The 16,663-nt window shown below is 45.9% G+C and overlaps 1 protein-coding gene across 1 annotated transcript in view; it reads left to right on the top strand.

The window, feature by feature from the left end:
* Positions 1 to 16,663, top strand: part of tmem51a (transmembrane protein 51a) — a 42,761-nt gene that overhangs the window by 13,117 nt on the left and 12,981 nt on the right. Inside the window, exon 2 of the mRNA XM_048561214.2 lies at positions 14,775 to 15,220. Within this exon, the coding sequence (XP_048417171.2) occupies positions 14,892 to 15,220 (329 nt within the window). The 5' untranslated portion in view covers positions 14,775 to 14,891. The remainder of the gene's footprint in view (positions 1 to 14,774; positions 15,221 to 16,663) is intronic.

Here is a 16,663-nt window from a genome sequence, read left to right as displayed (position 1 = left end):
GGTTCTTGGAAGTTAAAAATGAGTGAGATAATTTGAAGAAGTACAGTAAGCTGTTTGTCCAGACAAAGACCTCTTTACTAGTGCTGGGAAATATACCGTCTGGTTGCTGTATGTACAGTTTTTTTTGTCCAGAGTAGGTGTTTTGCTTCCTCTCCATAGTGTATAATGTAACTTTGTCCATGTTGGGGGGATGCAACAATGCCATGTAATTACAAGATCCTTAGAAGTGGGGGGAGAGAAAAAAGCTCCCATGCTTTGTACTGTATCTAAGGGCCTTTCTTTTTTAAAGTTAGCAATGATAAAGGATACTACAGAGTCTCAACAAGAGGTGCTTTGCCTAAAAAAGATGCGGTTTGTTTTTTTTGTTCAAATGTATTTTTAAAATTTAACTTCTTTTTCTAATCAACCTGTTCAGAAATGTTATTGCACACCACGAGGACAGGCGGGACTTGAACCCAGACCTCTTGCCCCTGGAGTCTACCCCTACACAACAAGAACTCTCTGGGTCTGCTTTTCTACCCCCCCCCCAGGGGTAGGGGACACTACCGCTGAGCTACAAGAGGGAGGGCCTTCTCCCACGCTAGCATTTCGTTTCCTAGATCAGTTTGGTTTTGCCCTTCTAACTTTTTTGAAGTATTTAAGGATAATAGTGCCCACGATGTGGTTTAATGTTATCATGCAATCAGTACAAGTTGTATTGACTAATTTGGTTCCAATTAATCTTAATTAGCGTGCGTGAGATGGCTTGTCTAACCCCATTGGGATCCAGAGCTACATTCCTTCCCTGCTCAAGACTATGGTAACATCTGGGTGGAGCTTTATTGCATATAAATGATCTGCATTCAAATGCCTTCCAGAACCTGTCATTTACTTGGACCTCCATGACCATCTGTTGTAATTGACCGAGAATAGCAGCCTCATGCTGTTGAGTCTAGAGGGCTCCATAGTTGCCTGGGATGGACAATCTCAAGTTTATAACTGAGTGTGGACAGCCCCTCTGAAGTCAGGGATTTCAATTTAAGAGCCACTCTCCTGAAAATCCCCACTTTCATGGAAACATAAGTTGTAAAGCAGAAAACGTGGGCTAAGAGCAGAAGCAAAGTCTGAAATAATCGGAATTTCTGGGAGATGCTCAGTAGATGGGGCAACATTTGTTTGATGGAGAGAGAGAGAGAAATGCTGGTGTGTAAGGTCAATAATTAGCTGGTAGAAAAACAGCTTGTTTAAAAAAAGTCCATTTTGTCACACACTGGGTCTTTCAAACCTGAGAATGTTTCAGCCCTGTCAGTAAGTATCTTTTTTGACTTAATCCACAATGTACAACTTGCCTGTGCCAGTTCAGTTTCAAACATCCTTGTAATTTTAAAGGCTTCAGGGCTGAAGTCTGGTGTCGAAAATTTTTTTGGGTGCTGCTTCCTAATAACCATCTTGGCATCTGAACTCACCTTGTTAGATTTTGAGTTTGGTCTATGGAAGTGTGTAGCTGAGAAGAAGTCTGGGGATCCGAAGGAACTGGTATCTATAGAGTACAGTGTCCCATTCTAAAGTTAGCTTCTTGAATTTAAGGTATTGCTTTGGAATAATTAATTAATGGCTATCCATTTGTCAGATGGGAATAAAATTTGACTTTCCGCCATTCCTTGATAACTCCAATTATGCACATGGAATTTAATGTTGTTCCAGACCATTCAATGGATTATTGAGGCTGGTTAATGGTGAGAAGCTTCTCTTTTTTTTCCCCCCCCCCCACCCCCTCACAATGGACCTCTTGGTTGTTTGTTAGCTGCACAAGTGGTTGATTTTAATTTGCAATGTCATTGCTGGGATTTCATCAGCATGTAGCAGAAGTCCAATTGAGAGTCATGGGCTTCTTCAGTAATGGAAACTTTTGAATAGAATGTATGAAAGTTTAAAATAGCAACTATTTGATTTGATTTATTACTGTCACTTCCCTAGGCATGGTGAAAAGTTTGCATGCAGTACAGGCAGATCATTACCATATAAAGTACATTATGGTAATAAACAGAGCAAGGAATACAAAGTTACAGCTGCAGAGAGAGTGCACAGCGTGGATCAAGGTTGGATTTGAATTTGAAGAGGTCCATTTGGAAGTCTAACAACAGCAAGAAAGAAACTCTTCTTGAGTCTGGTGCATGCATTTGAGCTTTTGTCTTCTGCCCAACAGAAGAGATTGGAAGAGAGCACAACCAGGGTGGGAAGGGTCTTTTGATTATGTTTACTGCCTTCCTGAGGCAGTGGGAAGGCTGGTTTGAGTGATGGAGTGGGGTGGGTCCTCAATCTGTAGTTTCTTACGGTCCTGGGTAGAGTCGATGCCGTACCAAGCCATGATGCATGCAAATGGAATGCAGTCTATGGCGCATCTTTTAAAATTCAGAGTTCTCCCCCTTCTAGCTAGTTGCTAATTCAAATCTTGTAAATGAAAAGCACTGCTGAAAATCTGAAGTAATTCAGTAGGTCGGTCAGCATCTCTGAAAAAAGCAGATAAGGTCCTGAAATATTAACTTAATGGTCCACTTGTTCCTCTGACCTGTGTTGTTATTTACTGTCTTGTTCAGATGTTGATGTGAATGTCTGTCTCTAAATGGCACGCTCCGTGATGATCTGAAATAATAAAACACCATCCTTGAGGAACCCATTTCTGGCAGTGTTTATATAAAAGAGAAAGAGTTAACACTACAGGCCTGTGACCTTTCATCAGAGCAAAGAAAGTGAGATTTGTCTCAGCAATTTATGGGCACTGCAGGCTTTTGAATCAGAGCCACTCTATTACCTGGTTTTGACTGTTGTGAAATTGTAAGCCAATCTGTCATACCTCCTAGACAGCCCTTTTTCAGTTGTGCCCTGTTTGGCAGCACTTGCTTTTGTGGCAGTATCAGCTTGGAACAAACTCACACTCAGGGTAAAGGGCATCCTATGTTTTGCTCTTGCTGCATCTTTGCATTAGGAGTGAGAAATTTTGGTAAGCTTTCACAAAGGTTTGGGGAAAACATCCATTTATTTGTTGGCAGTGTTTTGATGCCAGTGAAGTGTTGAATAGAGATCTCTAGCCCTTCCTGGTGTGCCTTATGGTCTACTGTTGAGGCTTAGCTATAGTGTCTTCCCTCAATCGCATACACGTACTGCAATCAGTGGCCGTTATATATTGAGGTTCCTTGTCAGAGTTGAAGTTGGTTTTATTCCTCATATCCACTCTCTTCTCACCAAAAACCCAAACTCTGGTTGTGCCTTTACTTTGTGGAATGGAAGTCAGTCGCAACCTTGGAAGGGCCCCGACCCCAAAATGTCAGCCTTCCTGCTCTTCTGATGCTGCCTGGCCTGCTGTGTTCCTCCAGCTCCACACTGTGTTATCTTGGTAAACAACTCCCACTTTCCAAAGCATGTGATCATGATGTGCCATCGGAGAATGTGGGATAAGAGCCTGAGTTGGTTGCAGCTGGACAAAAAGCCTTCGTGATTTTAGAAACAAAAACCGAAGTCGCTGGAAAAGCTCAGCATCTGTGACGGAGGAAAAAATCAGACCCTTCCTCAGAGCACCAGACACGAAACGTTAACTCTGATTTTATTTTTGTTTCCTTCACAGATGATGCCAGACCTGCTGAGCTTTTCTAGCAACTTCTGCCTTTTGTTCCTGATTTACAGCATCTGCAGTTCTTTTGGTTTTTATGCTTTTAGAAAAGTTGATAGGAGTTCTCCTGCCAGGCTGTGTGTAATAGATGCTGTGGTACTGAGCACTCAGCAAGATTTCAGACGTTTTAAAATAGTTAACAGAAGAATGATTGAATAAATATCTCTCCGGCTCAACGTTACATCTTCGTTCTTGCATTACAAAGTGCTGAGGTGACAGATCACAGACTCGTTTTGACTTGTATCTTCAAGCTGCTGTTTTTTAGTCATCATGTGTGAACATGCTGGCTTCTCTCACAGCAATAGCATTTTTTTGGTAAGCTGTTACTTGCCGCAGAGATTTCACACTGAGCACTAAATCTAAGACGTACAATTTGAGAATAAAAATAAGGATCATCCTCAACACTTGATGACAAATGTTTCTTTTGGTTCTTGGGCCAGCGAAGTTTGAACATATTTCAAAGAAGCCATATACAGCATGCTGCTGTGACACTTGCATATGGCACTATTGCCTTGACTTTGTACTGCATTTTTTTAAAATGCCAGCTCAGCAGCGAGTGTAGCTTCACTGCAGGCATTTTACAATGCACCTCTTGTTAATGAATACCACATTGTCTCGTCGTCGCTCTAATCTCTTGGAAACTCATTCTTGTCATTTTTTAAAATATATTTGCTCACAGGATGTAGGCATCTCAGGCATCACACCACTAGCCACTGACTACCAACCAAAAAAACACCAATTTACCCCTACTCTTTGCCTTCTACTGGTCAACCAATCCTCTATCCGTACCAATACCTTATCTGTAATACCGTGCAACTTTATCTTACGTAGCAGCCTTTGGTGTGGCACCTTGTCAAATGCCTTCTGGAAATCCAGATACACCACATGCACAGGTTCCCCATTGTCCACCGTGCAAGTAATGTTCTCAAAGAATTCCACCAAATTAGTTGAGTATGACCTACCCATCATGAGCCCATGCTAGGTGTTCTCAATGGAACAATTTATATCCAGATGTCTTGCTATTTCTTCCTTAATGATAGATTCGAGCATTTTCTCCACTACCGAAGTTAAACTAACTGGCCTATAATTACCTGCTTTTTGTCTACTTCCTTTTTTAAACAGTGGCATCACGTTGGCTATTTTCCAATCTGAAAACACCCAGAATCCAGTGAATTTTGGTAAATAACTACTAGTGCATTTACTGTTTTCCCCATCATACCCTTTTATGGTACCCTGGGATGCATTTCATCAGGGCCAGGAGACTTGACTCCCTTTAGCCCCATTAGCTTGCCCAGCACTGTCTCCTTAGTTTCTAGGTCCTCACCTGTTTTAACCTTCTTGTCGCTAGTTTTCGGCATGTTATTTGTGTCTCCCACTGTGGAGACTGACACGAAGTAACTGTTTAATGTCACAGCTATTTCCTCATTCCCAGTTATTAAATTGGCCTGCTCATCCTCTAAAGGACCAATGTTTACCTTCACCACTCTTTTTTTATGATTTGCATATTTATAGAAACTTTTGCTGCCTATTTTTATATTCTGAACTACTTTACTCTCATGATCTCTTTCTTTTCTTTATAACATTTTTTGTGGCTTTCTGTTGGCCTTTAAAGATTTCCCAGTGTACTATTTTCCCACTACTCTTTGCTTTTTTTGTATGTTTTTTTAAATCTGATACTTTGCTTTATTTCCTTAGATATCCATGGCTGGCTCTCTCTCTTCCTACAGTTCTTCCTTATCACTGGAATATCCTTCTGCTGAGCATTGTGAAAAATCATTTTGAAAGTCCTCCACTGTTCCTCAATTGACCCACCATAAAGTAAACACTACGGGTAAACTTAGCATGGCCATTCCAACCTAGTCTGATTGTCTTTGGACTGTGAGAGGAAAGCAGAGCACCCGGAGGAAACCCACACAGACAGGGAGAATGTGCACACTCCACACAGACAGTCGCTTGAGGCTGGAATCGAACCCAAGTCCCTGGTGCTGTGAGGCAGCAGTGCTAACCGCTGAGCCACCGTGCCACCCTTAAGAGAGCTAACATTTGAGGTCAATGACCAAAGCAGTATCTTGCTTTCTAATGTAAAAGCTCAAGGGCTGCCTCCCTCATCTGCCCCCCCCCCCACACCCCCCTCCGAATGAAATGTGAAGAATTGGCTCATGCCTGTCTGCATTTTCTCCTTCTGTTTGCTGCTTTGATCAGAATCCTTACAACTGTGCTTGTTAAGGGGGAGGGAGCACTCTGTCAATAATTAAAGCCATCCGTTCAGGTTTTATTGTGAGCTGCCAGACTAAGAGGGGCTCTATGAAGGTTGCTCTCCAGCTTTGAGTCACAATAGACCAGACACAGTTGCTGCAGGAATTTGAGATAATGGGAACTGCAGATGCTGGAGAATTCCAAGATAATAAAATGTGAGGCTGGATGAACACAGCAGGCCAAGCAGCATCTCAGGAGCACAAAAGCTGACGTTTTGGGCCTAGACCCTTCATCAGAGAGGGGGATGGGGAGAGGGAACTGGAATAAATAGGGAGAGAGGGGGAGGCGGACCGAAGATGGAGAGAAAAGTAGATAGGTAGGGAGGGGATAGGTCGGTCCAGGGAAGACGGACAGGTCGAGGAGGTGGGATGAGGTTAGTAGGTAGCTGGGGGTGCGGCTTGGGGTGGAAGGAAGGGATGGGTGAGAGGAAGAACCGGTTAGGGAGGCAGAGACAGGTTGGACTGGTTTTGGGATGCAGTGGGTGGGGGGGGAAGAGCTGGGCTGGTTGTGTGGTGCAGTGGGGGGAGGGGACGAACTGGGCTGGTTTCGGGATGCAGTAGGGGAAGGGGGGATTTTGAAACTGGTGAAGTCCACATTGATACCATTGGGCTGCAGGGTTCCCAAGCGGAATATGAGTTGCTGTTCCTGCAACCTTCGGGTGGCATCATTGTGGCAGTGCAGGAGGCCCATGATGGACATGTCATCTAGAGAATGGGAGGGGGAGTGGAAATGGTTTGCGACTGGGAGGTGCAGTTGTTTGTTGTGAACTGAGCGGAGGTGTTCTGCAAAGCGGTCCCCAAGCCTCCGCTTGGTTTCCCCAATGTAGAGGAAGCCGCACCGGGTACAGTGGATGCAGTATACCACATTGGCAGATGTGCAGGTGAACCTCTGCTTAATGTGGAATGTCATCTTGGGGCCTGGGATGGGGGTGAGGGAGGAGGTGTGGGGACAGGTGTAGCATTTCCTGCGGTTGCAGGGGAAGGTGCCGGGTGGGGTTGGAGGGCAGTGTGGAGCGAACAAGGGAGTCACGGAGAGAGTGGTCTCTCCGGAAAGCTGACAGGGGAGGGGATGGAAAAATGTCTTGGGTGGTGGGGTCGGATTGTAAATGGCGGAAGTGTCGGAGGATAATGCGCTGTATTGCAGAACACCTCCGCTCAGTTCGCAACAAACAACTGCACCTCCCAGTCGCAAACCATTTCCACTCCCCCTCCCATTCTCTAGATGACATGTCCATCATGGGCCTCCTGCAGTGCCACAATGATGCCACCCGAAGGTTGCAGGAACAGCAACTCATATTCCGCCTGGGAACCCTGCAGCCATATGGTATCAATGTGGACTTCAGTTTCAAAATCTCCCCTTCCCCTACTGCATCCCTAAACCAGCCCAGTTCGTCCCCTCCCCCCACTGCACCACACAACCAGCCCAGCTCTTCTCCACCCCCCCCCCCCCCCCCACCCACTGCATCCCAAAACCAGTCCAACCTGTCTCTGCCTCCCTAACCGGTTCTTCCTCTCACCCATCCCTTCCTCCCACCCCAAGCCGCACCCCCAGCTACCTACTAACCTCATCCCACCTCCTCAACCTGTCCGTCTTCCCTGGACCAACCTATCCCCTCCCTACCTCCCCACCTATCTTCTTTACTCTCCATCTTCGGTCCGCCTCCCCCTCTCTCCCTATTTATTCCAGTTCCCTCTCCCCATCCCCCTCTCTGATGAAGGGTCTAGGCCCGAAACGTCAGCTTTTGTGCTCCTGAGATGCTGCTTGGCCTGCTGTGTTCATCCAGCCTCACATTTTATTATGCTGGAGGAATTCCTTTTTTTTTTAAACGTGCCTCCTGTCAGGTAACACTAGTCTCCTCAAACTTGACTTGACTTGAGCAAACAATCCTGGTGTTTAATCTTAAATGCAGTGGCACCACAGCAGTTATGGTGGGGGTGGGGTCAATGTTGAATGGTTGAATTCCTCTAATGTAACCGCTCCCTCCCTCCGTCCCTCTAGCTCACTACTGCGTTTGAGTCACTGCCACCATCCTGCACAAAGCCTGCTTGGTTTAATGTGGTGGAATTAAACTAGAAGAGGTTTGCCTGGAGCTTCTAGTTAAAAGAAAAAGTTAATCAGAGATCTTAGACGGCGAGAAGCGAGGATCCCAAGACTGAGTCCTAATCTGTGATATTAGCAGTGCTAATAGCACACCTGTGTTAACCCTTTCTGCCCCATATACTAAGAAGCCTGTCCAAATCCTGACTCATTGACCATAAAATAATGTCTTTTATACACCTGCCCTATAATCTGTACTGTATGCTGGCCGGTTAGGCAGAATGGGTATTAAACTGATTTGGCTCTCCACTGATTTTTTTTTTTTCTTTTTTACCAACTTTTTTTTTGTTTTTTTTTTATTTTAACTGCGTCAGGGTTGCTGACAGATCTATCTCTGAAAGTGTTGCTGTCTTTAAATTTTTTTTTAAAAGCCTTGGCCCTGACCAATGGGATTGCAGCACATGCTTGGGCAGAGCTGAATGCAAACTTTCAGAGGCTGAGGAAGTGCAGTTTGGCCCAGCTACTTGGGCTGGTTTGTTCAACCCCTTCCAAAAGCCTTGCTTCTGTGATAAACGCTGGTGATTGGGAGCAGCAAGAAACAGTGAACCTGCTAATGTGGGAACTTCTAAGTTGCGTGGAGCAGCTGGCTTGTTGAAAACTTGTACACTAGAGCAGGACATTTGTGCATTGGAATCCACGTCACAAACCCACTGAGTTGAGGGGATGTTGCATGTTAATGTGTTTTAGTTTTGGTGAGGTAGGAGGGCGAGTGAGTGCTGGTAGCTTTTATTTCTCACGAAACCAATATTGTTGGTGGAGGTAGAGCTGTGATTACTGCAAATTTGGCATGCTAATGAGCTATAGAAAATAAATGCAATGAAGGTAATCTTTCCACAGGCTACACGAGGTGTATAATGGTTACCTTGAGTTTAAGATCTGACCATAAAAGGGCAGATATATAGTTTGAGGACAGCAAAAGAAATTAGCCAACTCAGGAAGTTTAAATTAAAATTGATTTAATTAAAATGTGAATTCAATAATTTTAGGGCCTAAACTCTCCTGTCCCAGCCCCTATCTCACACACCAGGCCTTGCTACCACACAGCCTGCCATTACACACCACCTGTTGTTAGTCACTAATAGTCTCCATTAACAGCTATTCACCCTCCCAGCTGGATTGTTACCAACTCATTTGTCTGTCCAGCTGTTCTTCTGTCTCTTTAGGGCCTATCCTATTGCTTCTAATCCCTACTTCAGCACCCTTTGCCCCCCACCTCCCTCCCCTGTCCTATTTTCTGCATATAAACTGACACCTTCCCAGCCATCTGAGATAATGGGAACTGCAGATGCTGGAGAATCCAAGATAACAAAGTGTGGAGCTGGATGAACACAGCAGGCCAAGCAGCATCTCAGGAGCACAAAAGCTGACGTTTCGGGCCTAGACCCTTCATCAGAGAGGGGGATGGGGTGAAGGTTCTGGAATAAATAGGGAGAGAGGGGGAGGCGGACCGAAGGTGGAGAGGAGAGTATAGGTGGGGAGGGGCTCGTTCAGTCCAGGGAAGACGGACAGGTCAAGGAGGCGGGATGAGGTTAGTAGGTAGGAAATGGAAGGGTGGCTTGAGGTGGGAGGAAGAACAGGTTAGGGAGTTGGGGATGAGCTGGGCTGGTTTTGGGATGCAGTCGGGGGAGGGGAGATTTTGAAGCTGGTGAAGTCCACATTGATACCATTGGGCTGCAGGGTTCCCAAGCGGATTATGAGTTGCTGTTCCTGCAACCTTCGGGTGGCATCATTGTGGCACTGCAGAAGGCCCGTGATGGACACGTCGTTGAAGGAATGGGAGGGGGAGTTAAAATGATTCGCGACCGGGAGGTGCAGTTGTTTATTGCAAACCGAGCGTAGGTGTTCTGCAAAGCGGTCCCCAACCCTCCGCTTGGTTTTCCCAATGTAGAGGTAGCCACATCGGGTACAGTGGATACAGTATACCACATTGGCAGACGTGCAGGTGAACATCTACTTAATATGGAAAGTCATCTTGGGGTGAGGGAGGAGGTGTAGGGGCAAGTGTAGCATTTCCTGCGGTTGCAGGGAAGGTGCCGGGTGTGGTGGGGTTTGAGGGAGTGCGGAACGGTCAAGGGAGTCACGGAGAGAGTGTCTCTCCGGAAAGCAGACAAGAGTGGGGATGGAAAATTGTCTTGGGGTGGTGAGGTCGGATTGGAGATGGCGGAAGTGTCGGAGGATGATGCATTGTATCCGGAGTTTGGTGGGGTGGTGTGTGAAAACAAGGGGGATCCTCTTGGGGCGGTTGTGGCGGGGGTGGGGTGTGAGGGATGAGTTGCGGGAGACGCGGTCAAGGGCATTCTCGACCACTGCGCAGGAAAGTTGCGGTCCTTGAAGAACTTGGACATCTGGGATGTGCGGGAGTGGAATGCCTCATCCTGGGAGCAGATGCGGCGGAGGTGGAGGAATAGGGGATGGAATTTTTGCAGGAGGGTGGGTGGGAGGAGGGTGTATTCTAGGCAGCTGTGGGGGTCGGTGGGCTTGAAATGGACATCAGTTTCTAGCTGGTTACCTGAGATGGAGACAGAGAGGTCCAGGAAGGTGAGGGATGTGTTGGAGATGGCCCAGGTGAACCTGAGGTTGGGGTGGAAGGTGTTGCAGTGAATGAACTGTTCGAGCTCCTCTGGGGAGCAAGAGGCGGCGCCGATACAGTCATCAATGTACCGGAGGAAGAGGTGGGGATTGGGGCCTGTGTAGGTGCGGAAGAGGGACTGTTCCACGTAACCTACAAAGAGGCAGGCATAGCTTGGGCCCATGCAGGTACCCATGGCCACCCCCTTTGTCTGTAGAAAGTGGGAGGAATTGAAAGAGAAGTTGGTGAGGGTGAGGACAAGTTCGGCTAGGCGGATGAGGGTGTTGGTGGAGGGGGACTGGTCGGGCCTGCGACAGGAAGAAGCAGAGGGCCTTGAGGCCCAGCTCGTCCCTTCTCCCCCCCCCCCCCCCCCCAGTGCATCCCAAAAGCAGCTCAGCTTGTCTCTGCCTCCCTAACCTGTTCTTCCTCTCACCCATCCCTTCCTCCCACTCCAAGCCGCACCTCCATTTCCTACCTACTAACCTCATCCCACCTCCTTAACCTGTTCGTTTTCCCTGGACTGACCTATCCCCTCCCTACCTCTCCACCTATCTTCTTTTCTCTCCATCTTCGGTCTGCCTCCCCCTCTCTCCCTATTTATTCCAGAACCCTCCGCCCATCCCCCTCTCTGAAGGGTCTAGGCCCGAAACGTCAGCTTTTGTGCTCCTGAGATGTTGCTTGGCCTGCTGTGTTCATCCAGCCCCACACTTTGTTATTTTGGATTCTCCAGCATCTGCAGTTCCCATTAACTCTCCTCCTCCACCCCCCCCCCCCCACTCACAGGTGGCCAGTGACAGGCAACGAGACTGGCTCAATCAGCCAAATGGCCCCCTGCTGACAGCTCTGTCCCCTTTGTTTTGGAGGTGGGAACAATGCAATTTGCCTCTCCTTTAATCCCACACCAGCCACCCGGTGCGGTTCTACTAAGTGTGGTCATTCGACCCAACAGGGCACCCCCTCGACCCCAAGGATGGAAGGAAACCTTTAGTGTTTTATTCTCAAATATTTCCCATCTTCACCCTTCTTTGGTTTGTGTCTTGTTTCTCTGGCTTAATAGAACATCCCGATGATGTCAGCCTCTGCCACAAAATAATTTCTATTTTGCTTTTGGAAAAAAAAAACAAATGGAACATGGTATTTTTTTAAAAAACCACTGCTATTCATGACAAAACTTCCTTAACTAGTAAAGTGTCAAGAACTTAAAATGCCTTGCATGCAGATATTCAACAGTAAAGAATTTATTTGAGTGGAAGAAAGCCAGTATTTTGGGCAATGCCTGGGATTAACATTGTTCGAATAAAACAGCCTCCCATCCAGTATGATTCTAGAACTTTCATCCTTCCATCATTACTTCAGAATGTCAGCCTGGTTACAGACTGAGTTTCTGGATGCGAGTTTGCTCGCTGAGCTGGAAGGTTAGTTTTCAGGTGTTTCGTCACCATTCTGGGTAACATCATCAGTGAGCCTCTGACGAAGTGCTGGTGTTATGTCCCGCTTTCTATTTTACCTGGGAAAATTTTGACTGAGTTTACCTGGGAAGGACATCCCACGGGAAAGCCTTCTCAAATCTGGGATGACTTGGGCATGGATCTAGGGTCCCTGTCAGTGTTCCCACATGCAAAATCTGAGCTTAAACCCACTGTAATGAGCCTCCACATGTCTTGTTTCTCCCCATCAGCTTTACTTTGTATTTTATCAATTAACCACCACTAGTAAATTAGCCATGTCTTCCAAATGATTAGCTTATATAAAAAGCCAAATAGGTAACAAATCTCCGTTAGATGCCACTAATTTTTTTTTTGAGATTTGGAATTAATGCTAGAGGTACTAAATGGGAACAAAATCAAGTTTTAGGATTCTAAGTGAGATCCAGTTGATCCTGAACACAGCCTAGACCTTCCACATGCAACCAACAACACAAATTGGTTAATGAGTCTCTGCTAATAATAGTGGAATAGAAATGGGTGATGCCGAGGTGGCAGAAATTTGAGATAATGAGAGTAAAGGCAAGATCCTGGAGACATTTAGAAGATTAAAGTTTTTATTTCAAAAATTGGTGTTTGGGTGGTGGCAATTCGGGATTGACAAAATCAAGTGTGGATTAGAAATGAAGCTGAGCTGTGAGAATGATTCTGTCGCAGATGGGCGGATGTGTTGGAAATGAGGCCCTTTACTGGATGTTAGCACTGGTGCTTCACAGCACCAGGGACCTGGGTTCAATTCCAACCTCTGACAACTATGCAAACTCCTCACAGATAAACTCCCCGTGTCTGCATGGGTTTCCTCCGGGTGCTCTGATTTCCTCCCACAGTCCAAGGGTGTGCAGGCTAGGCAAGTTAGCCAAGGTAAATGCGGGGTTATTGGTTATGGTTGGGGGTTGGATCTTGGTGTGGGTGGGAGCCTCTTAGAGGGCAAGTGGGGACTCGATGGACAAATGATCTCTTTGCGCTCTGTAGGGATTCTACATGGAGTTTAAATTTGGCTCTGGGCTCAATAGGACTGACTGCATACCACTCCTTTTATACTAAGGATGTCTGTAATCCTAGTTAAGTTGCATGGTCACTTTGCTTTGTTCTTGTCTCTGCAAAAGGGAATGAAATGTAATCAGCTGTAAGGTTATGGTAAACTTTCAAAAAATGGATGGTTGTTTCCATTGGTTGTTAAGACAGTAACAAGTGGGCACAAGAAAGAAACTTAAAACCATGAAATAAAACAGTTCCAAATGTTCTTTAAAAAGCAGTTAGAATGTAGAGTGCTTCAACGTGGTTGGAATTGTTGAGAGAAATGGCTGCAGACCCTTAAGTATGGTCTGGAAATTGAGCAAAAGAACAGCATTTGTCATGCGTGTAGATTTGAGAAACTGTCCTGCTTTTACTACTGCCTGTCTTTCTGTCTAAGAGCTGGTGATCACCTGTACTCAATTCTTTAGCTCTTTTCTGATCAATCTCCTGCTTGCAGACGGATACCTAGTATAGGTGCTATATGAATTCAAATTGAAATAACTACCAGGAACGTTGAAAGAGTATTGGAACTGAGACAGATCCTTTTGAAGATAAAAATAATTAATGGAACATACTCAAAGCATTTCATTTTGTCAATAAAAGATATGGCTTTTTATAAGTGGCGTACTGTACATTGTTTACATCAAGTTTACAGTATCCAGGAATTAGATTTTACTTAATGTCATTTTGGCATAAAAGTACTCCAAATTCAATTTAAATAAAACTGAAAGAACTGTGGATGCTGTAAATCAGGAACAAAAACAAAAATTCCTGGAGAAGCTCAGCAGGTCTGGCAGCGACTGTGAAGGGGAAAATTAAGAAAAAGTTATTGTTTTGGGCCTGGTGACCGTTCCTCAGAACTGTTCTCAAAACCAGTTCTGAGGAAGGGTCACCAGACCTGAAACAGTAACTTCTTTTTTTTTTCCCCTTCACAGATGCTGCCAGACCTGTTGAGCTTCTCCAGGAATTTTTTGTTCAATTTAAATAAGTTGAAAGATTAGGCATTGCATGTTCAGACAGTGTTTCAAGAGGTAGCAATTCCGGGATTCATTTAACCCAGTTCCTTTTTACTTTTTGTCTTTTAAATTTGAAGAATGTTTGAGTCTTCATTTATGTATTTTGTTAGTTTTAGCTCAGTTGGTTGAATGCACTCTTCTGGGTTCAATCCTCCAAGGTGAGCACTAGGCTGCTACTCTCTTGCAGGAGAGGAGGGAATATTACGCAGTCGGAGGTGTTGCCCTTAATGGGAAGCACTAAATTGAAATCCCCATTTGCACATTAAATGATCCTGTGACCCTATTTGAAGAAAAACCTGAGGTTGTGATGTGATCCGCCTCCATTCCTCCTGTGTACAAGAAAATAAATCTCATCGTTCATTCTTCTGTTTGTGGGGTTTGTTGGAAAATTCAATGCAGAGGTTGTCGAACAATTGAGTGCTCTACTTTGGAGAGTAATCCATTCTGTGTTAAGCTCTTTGTGAGGTAGTAAGAATGGCCGATGCTGGAGTCTGGGATAACAGTGTGGAGCTGGAGGAATATGGCAGGCCAGGCAGCACAGAGGAGCAGGCAAGTTGACATTTTGGGTCAGGACCTTTCAGAAATTAACAAGTTAGTTAATTAGGGAATTAGAGAAAAGCTCTCTTGAGGACTGCGAATTGCACCAGTTTCCTTTCTGTCTAATTTCTAACATAAATGCCTTTTTGCAGGTTTGAGTTAAGGACCGAAACGAATCGGTGAACATTTGTCTTCTCCGATCGCTGCAGGAATGGCGAGAGCTAACTAAGATTGAGCCCCTGTCCTTGGAGTCTGACATCTTCCTGTACATGAGGGTCCATGCCTCTGAAAATTCCAGTGGCTCTCAGTATGCCCTCACCGCCCTGGGGGTTGGCATGCTTGCCTTGGGAATCATCATGATGGTCTGGAGTGTTGTGCCAGGATTCGGGAAAGGCAACGCCACTTCGGGTGGGAACAGTAGCTCGCCAACTGCAGAAGAATCGAAGACCAAAGTGTCACAAGTATCTTACATACTGTGCGCTGGAGGAGTGGTCCTGCTGCTGCTATCGATCTGTCTGAGTGTCCGTGAAAAGAGGAGGCGCAGGACACAGGAGGAAGCACCCAATGCTCCGTGCGAGTCAACCATGCTACCAGACAAGTCAGTTGTGCACTATATTTTTGGTTCTTTAACTACCAATGCGTTGCTCTCCCTTCGTTCCTCTTCCCTTTTCCTCCAGCAACCTTCCTCCCGAACACACTGCCCCTGCCCATCTCTTCTGAAGGTCCTGTGCTACAAATGGACATGAAACCACTGCCCAATGGATTTCTCTAATGGCATGTTGGCGTTACTGGCTGACCATCCCTAGTTTCCCTTGAGAGGATGGTGGTGAGCTGCCTTCTTGAACCGCTGCATGTCCGTCTGCCCTGGGTAGTCCTGCCATGATGTTAGGATGGGAATTCCACAATGTTGATCCAAAATCATTAGCTATGTTCGACCAGATGGTGACCGAGTTACCTAACTGGGTGTCACGCTGCCTCAGCCAGTCCACCTCTAACCCAGAAGCCATCTGTAGACAGTTCTAGCCATTTGGTCCTCATGCCCTGCTCTCCCACTCATAAGACCACTGTGACCAACTCCACATTCCACCCATGCCTAATTTTATTATCTTTTTCCCCCCCTTCAGGCCATATATGGACTTCAGTAGGGCATTTGTCACAGTTCTTTGGGAGACTGGTTAGCAAGGTTAGATCACATGGAATACAGGGAGAGTTAGCCATCTGGATACAGAACTGGCTGAAAGATAGAAGACAGAGGGTGGTGGTGGAGGATTGCTTTTCAGACTGGAGACCTGTGACCAGTGGGTGTGCCACAAGGATCGGCGCTGAGTCCCACTGCTTTTTGTCATTTTATATAATTGATTTGGATGTGAAGATATGGTTAGTAAGTTTGCAGATGACACTAAAATTGGAGGTGTAGTGTACAGTGAAGGAGGTCACTTCAGAACAACTGGACCTTGATCGGTTGGGCATTTTGATATGCTTGCCTTTTATTGGCCAGAATGTTGAATGTGGAACTTGGGAGGTCATGTTGCAGCTCTACAGTACTTTGGTTCGGCCACTTTTGTTTTTGGAGTATTGCATGCACTCCAGGTCTCCCGGCTATAGGAAGAGGGTTGTGAAACTCGAAAGGGTTCAGAAAAGATCTACAAGGATGTTGCCAGGGTTTGAGCTATAGGGAGAGGCTGTATCGGCTGGAGCTGTTATTCCTGGAGCATTGGTTGAGGGGTAACCTTACCGAGATTGATAAAATCATGAGGGGCATGGATAGGTGAATAGCTAAGATCTTTTCCTCAGGGTAGGACAGTCCAAAAAATAGAGGTTTAAGGTGAGCGGGGAAAGATTTGAAAGGGACCTAAGGGACAACGTTTTCACACAGAGGGTGGTGCGTGTATGGGATGAGCTGCCAGAGGAAGTGTTGGAGGCTGGTATGAGTATGACATTTTTTAAAAGGCATCAAGAGGACTTTGCAAGCTTCAAAATCTCCTCTTCCCCCAACCGCATCCCAAAACTAGTCCAGCTTGTCCCCACTTCCCTAACCTGT

This window comes from Stegostoma tigrinum, chromosome 28 (assembly GCF_030684315.1).
Source record: "Stegostoma tigrinum isolate sSteTig4 chromosome 28, sSteTig4.hap1, whole genome shotgun sequence".
NCBI classification, from domain to species: Eukaryota; Metazoa; Chordata; class Chondrichthyes; order Orectolobiformes; family Stegostomatidae; genus Stegostoma; species Stegostoma tigrinum.
This window is presented reverse-complemented; position numbering and strand designations above follow the sequence as displayed.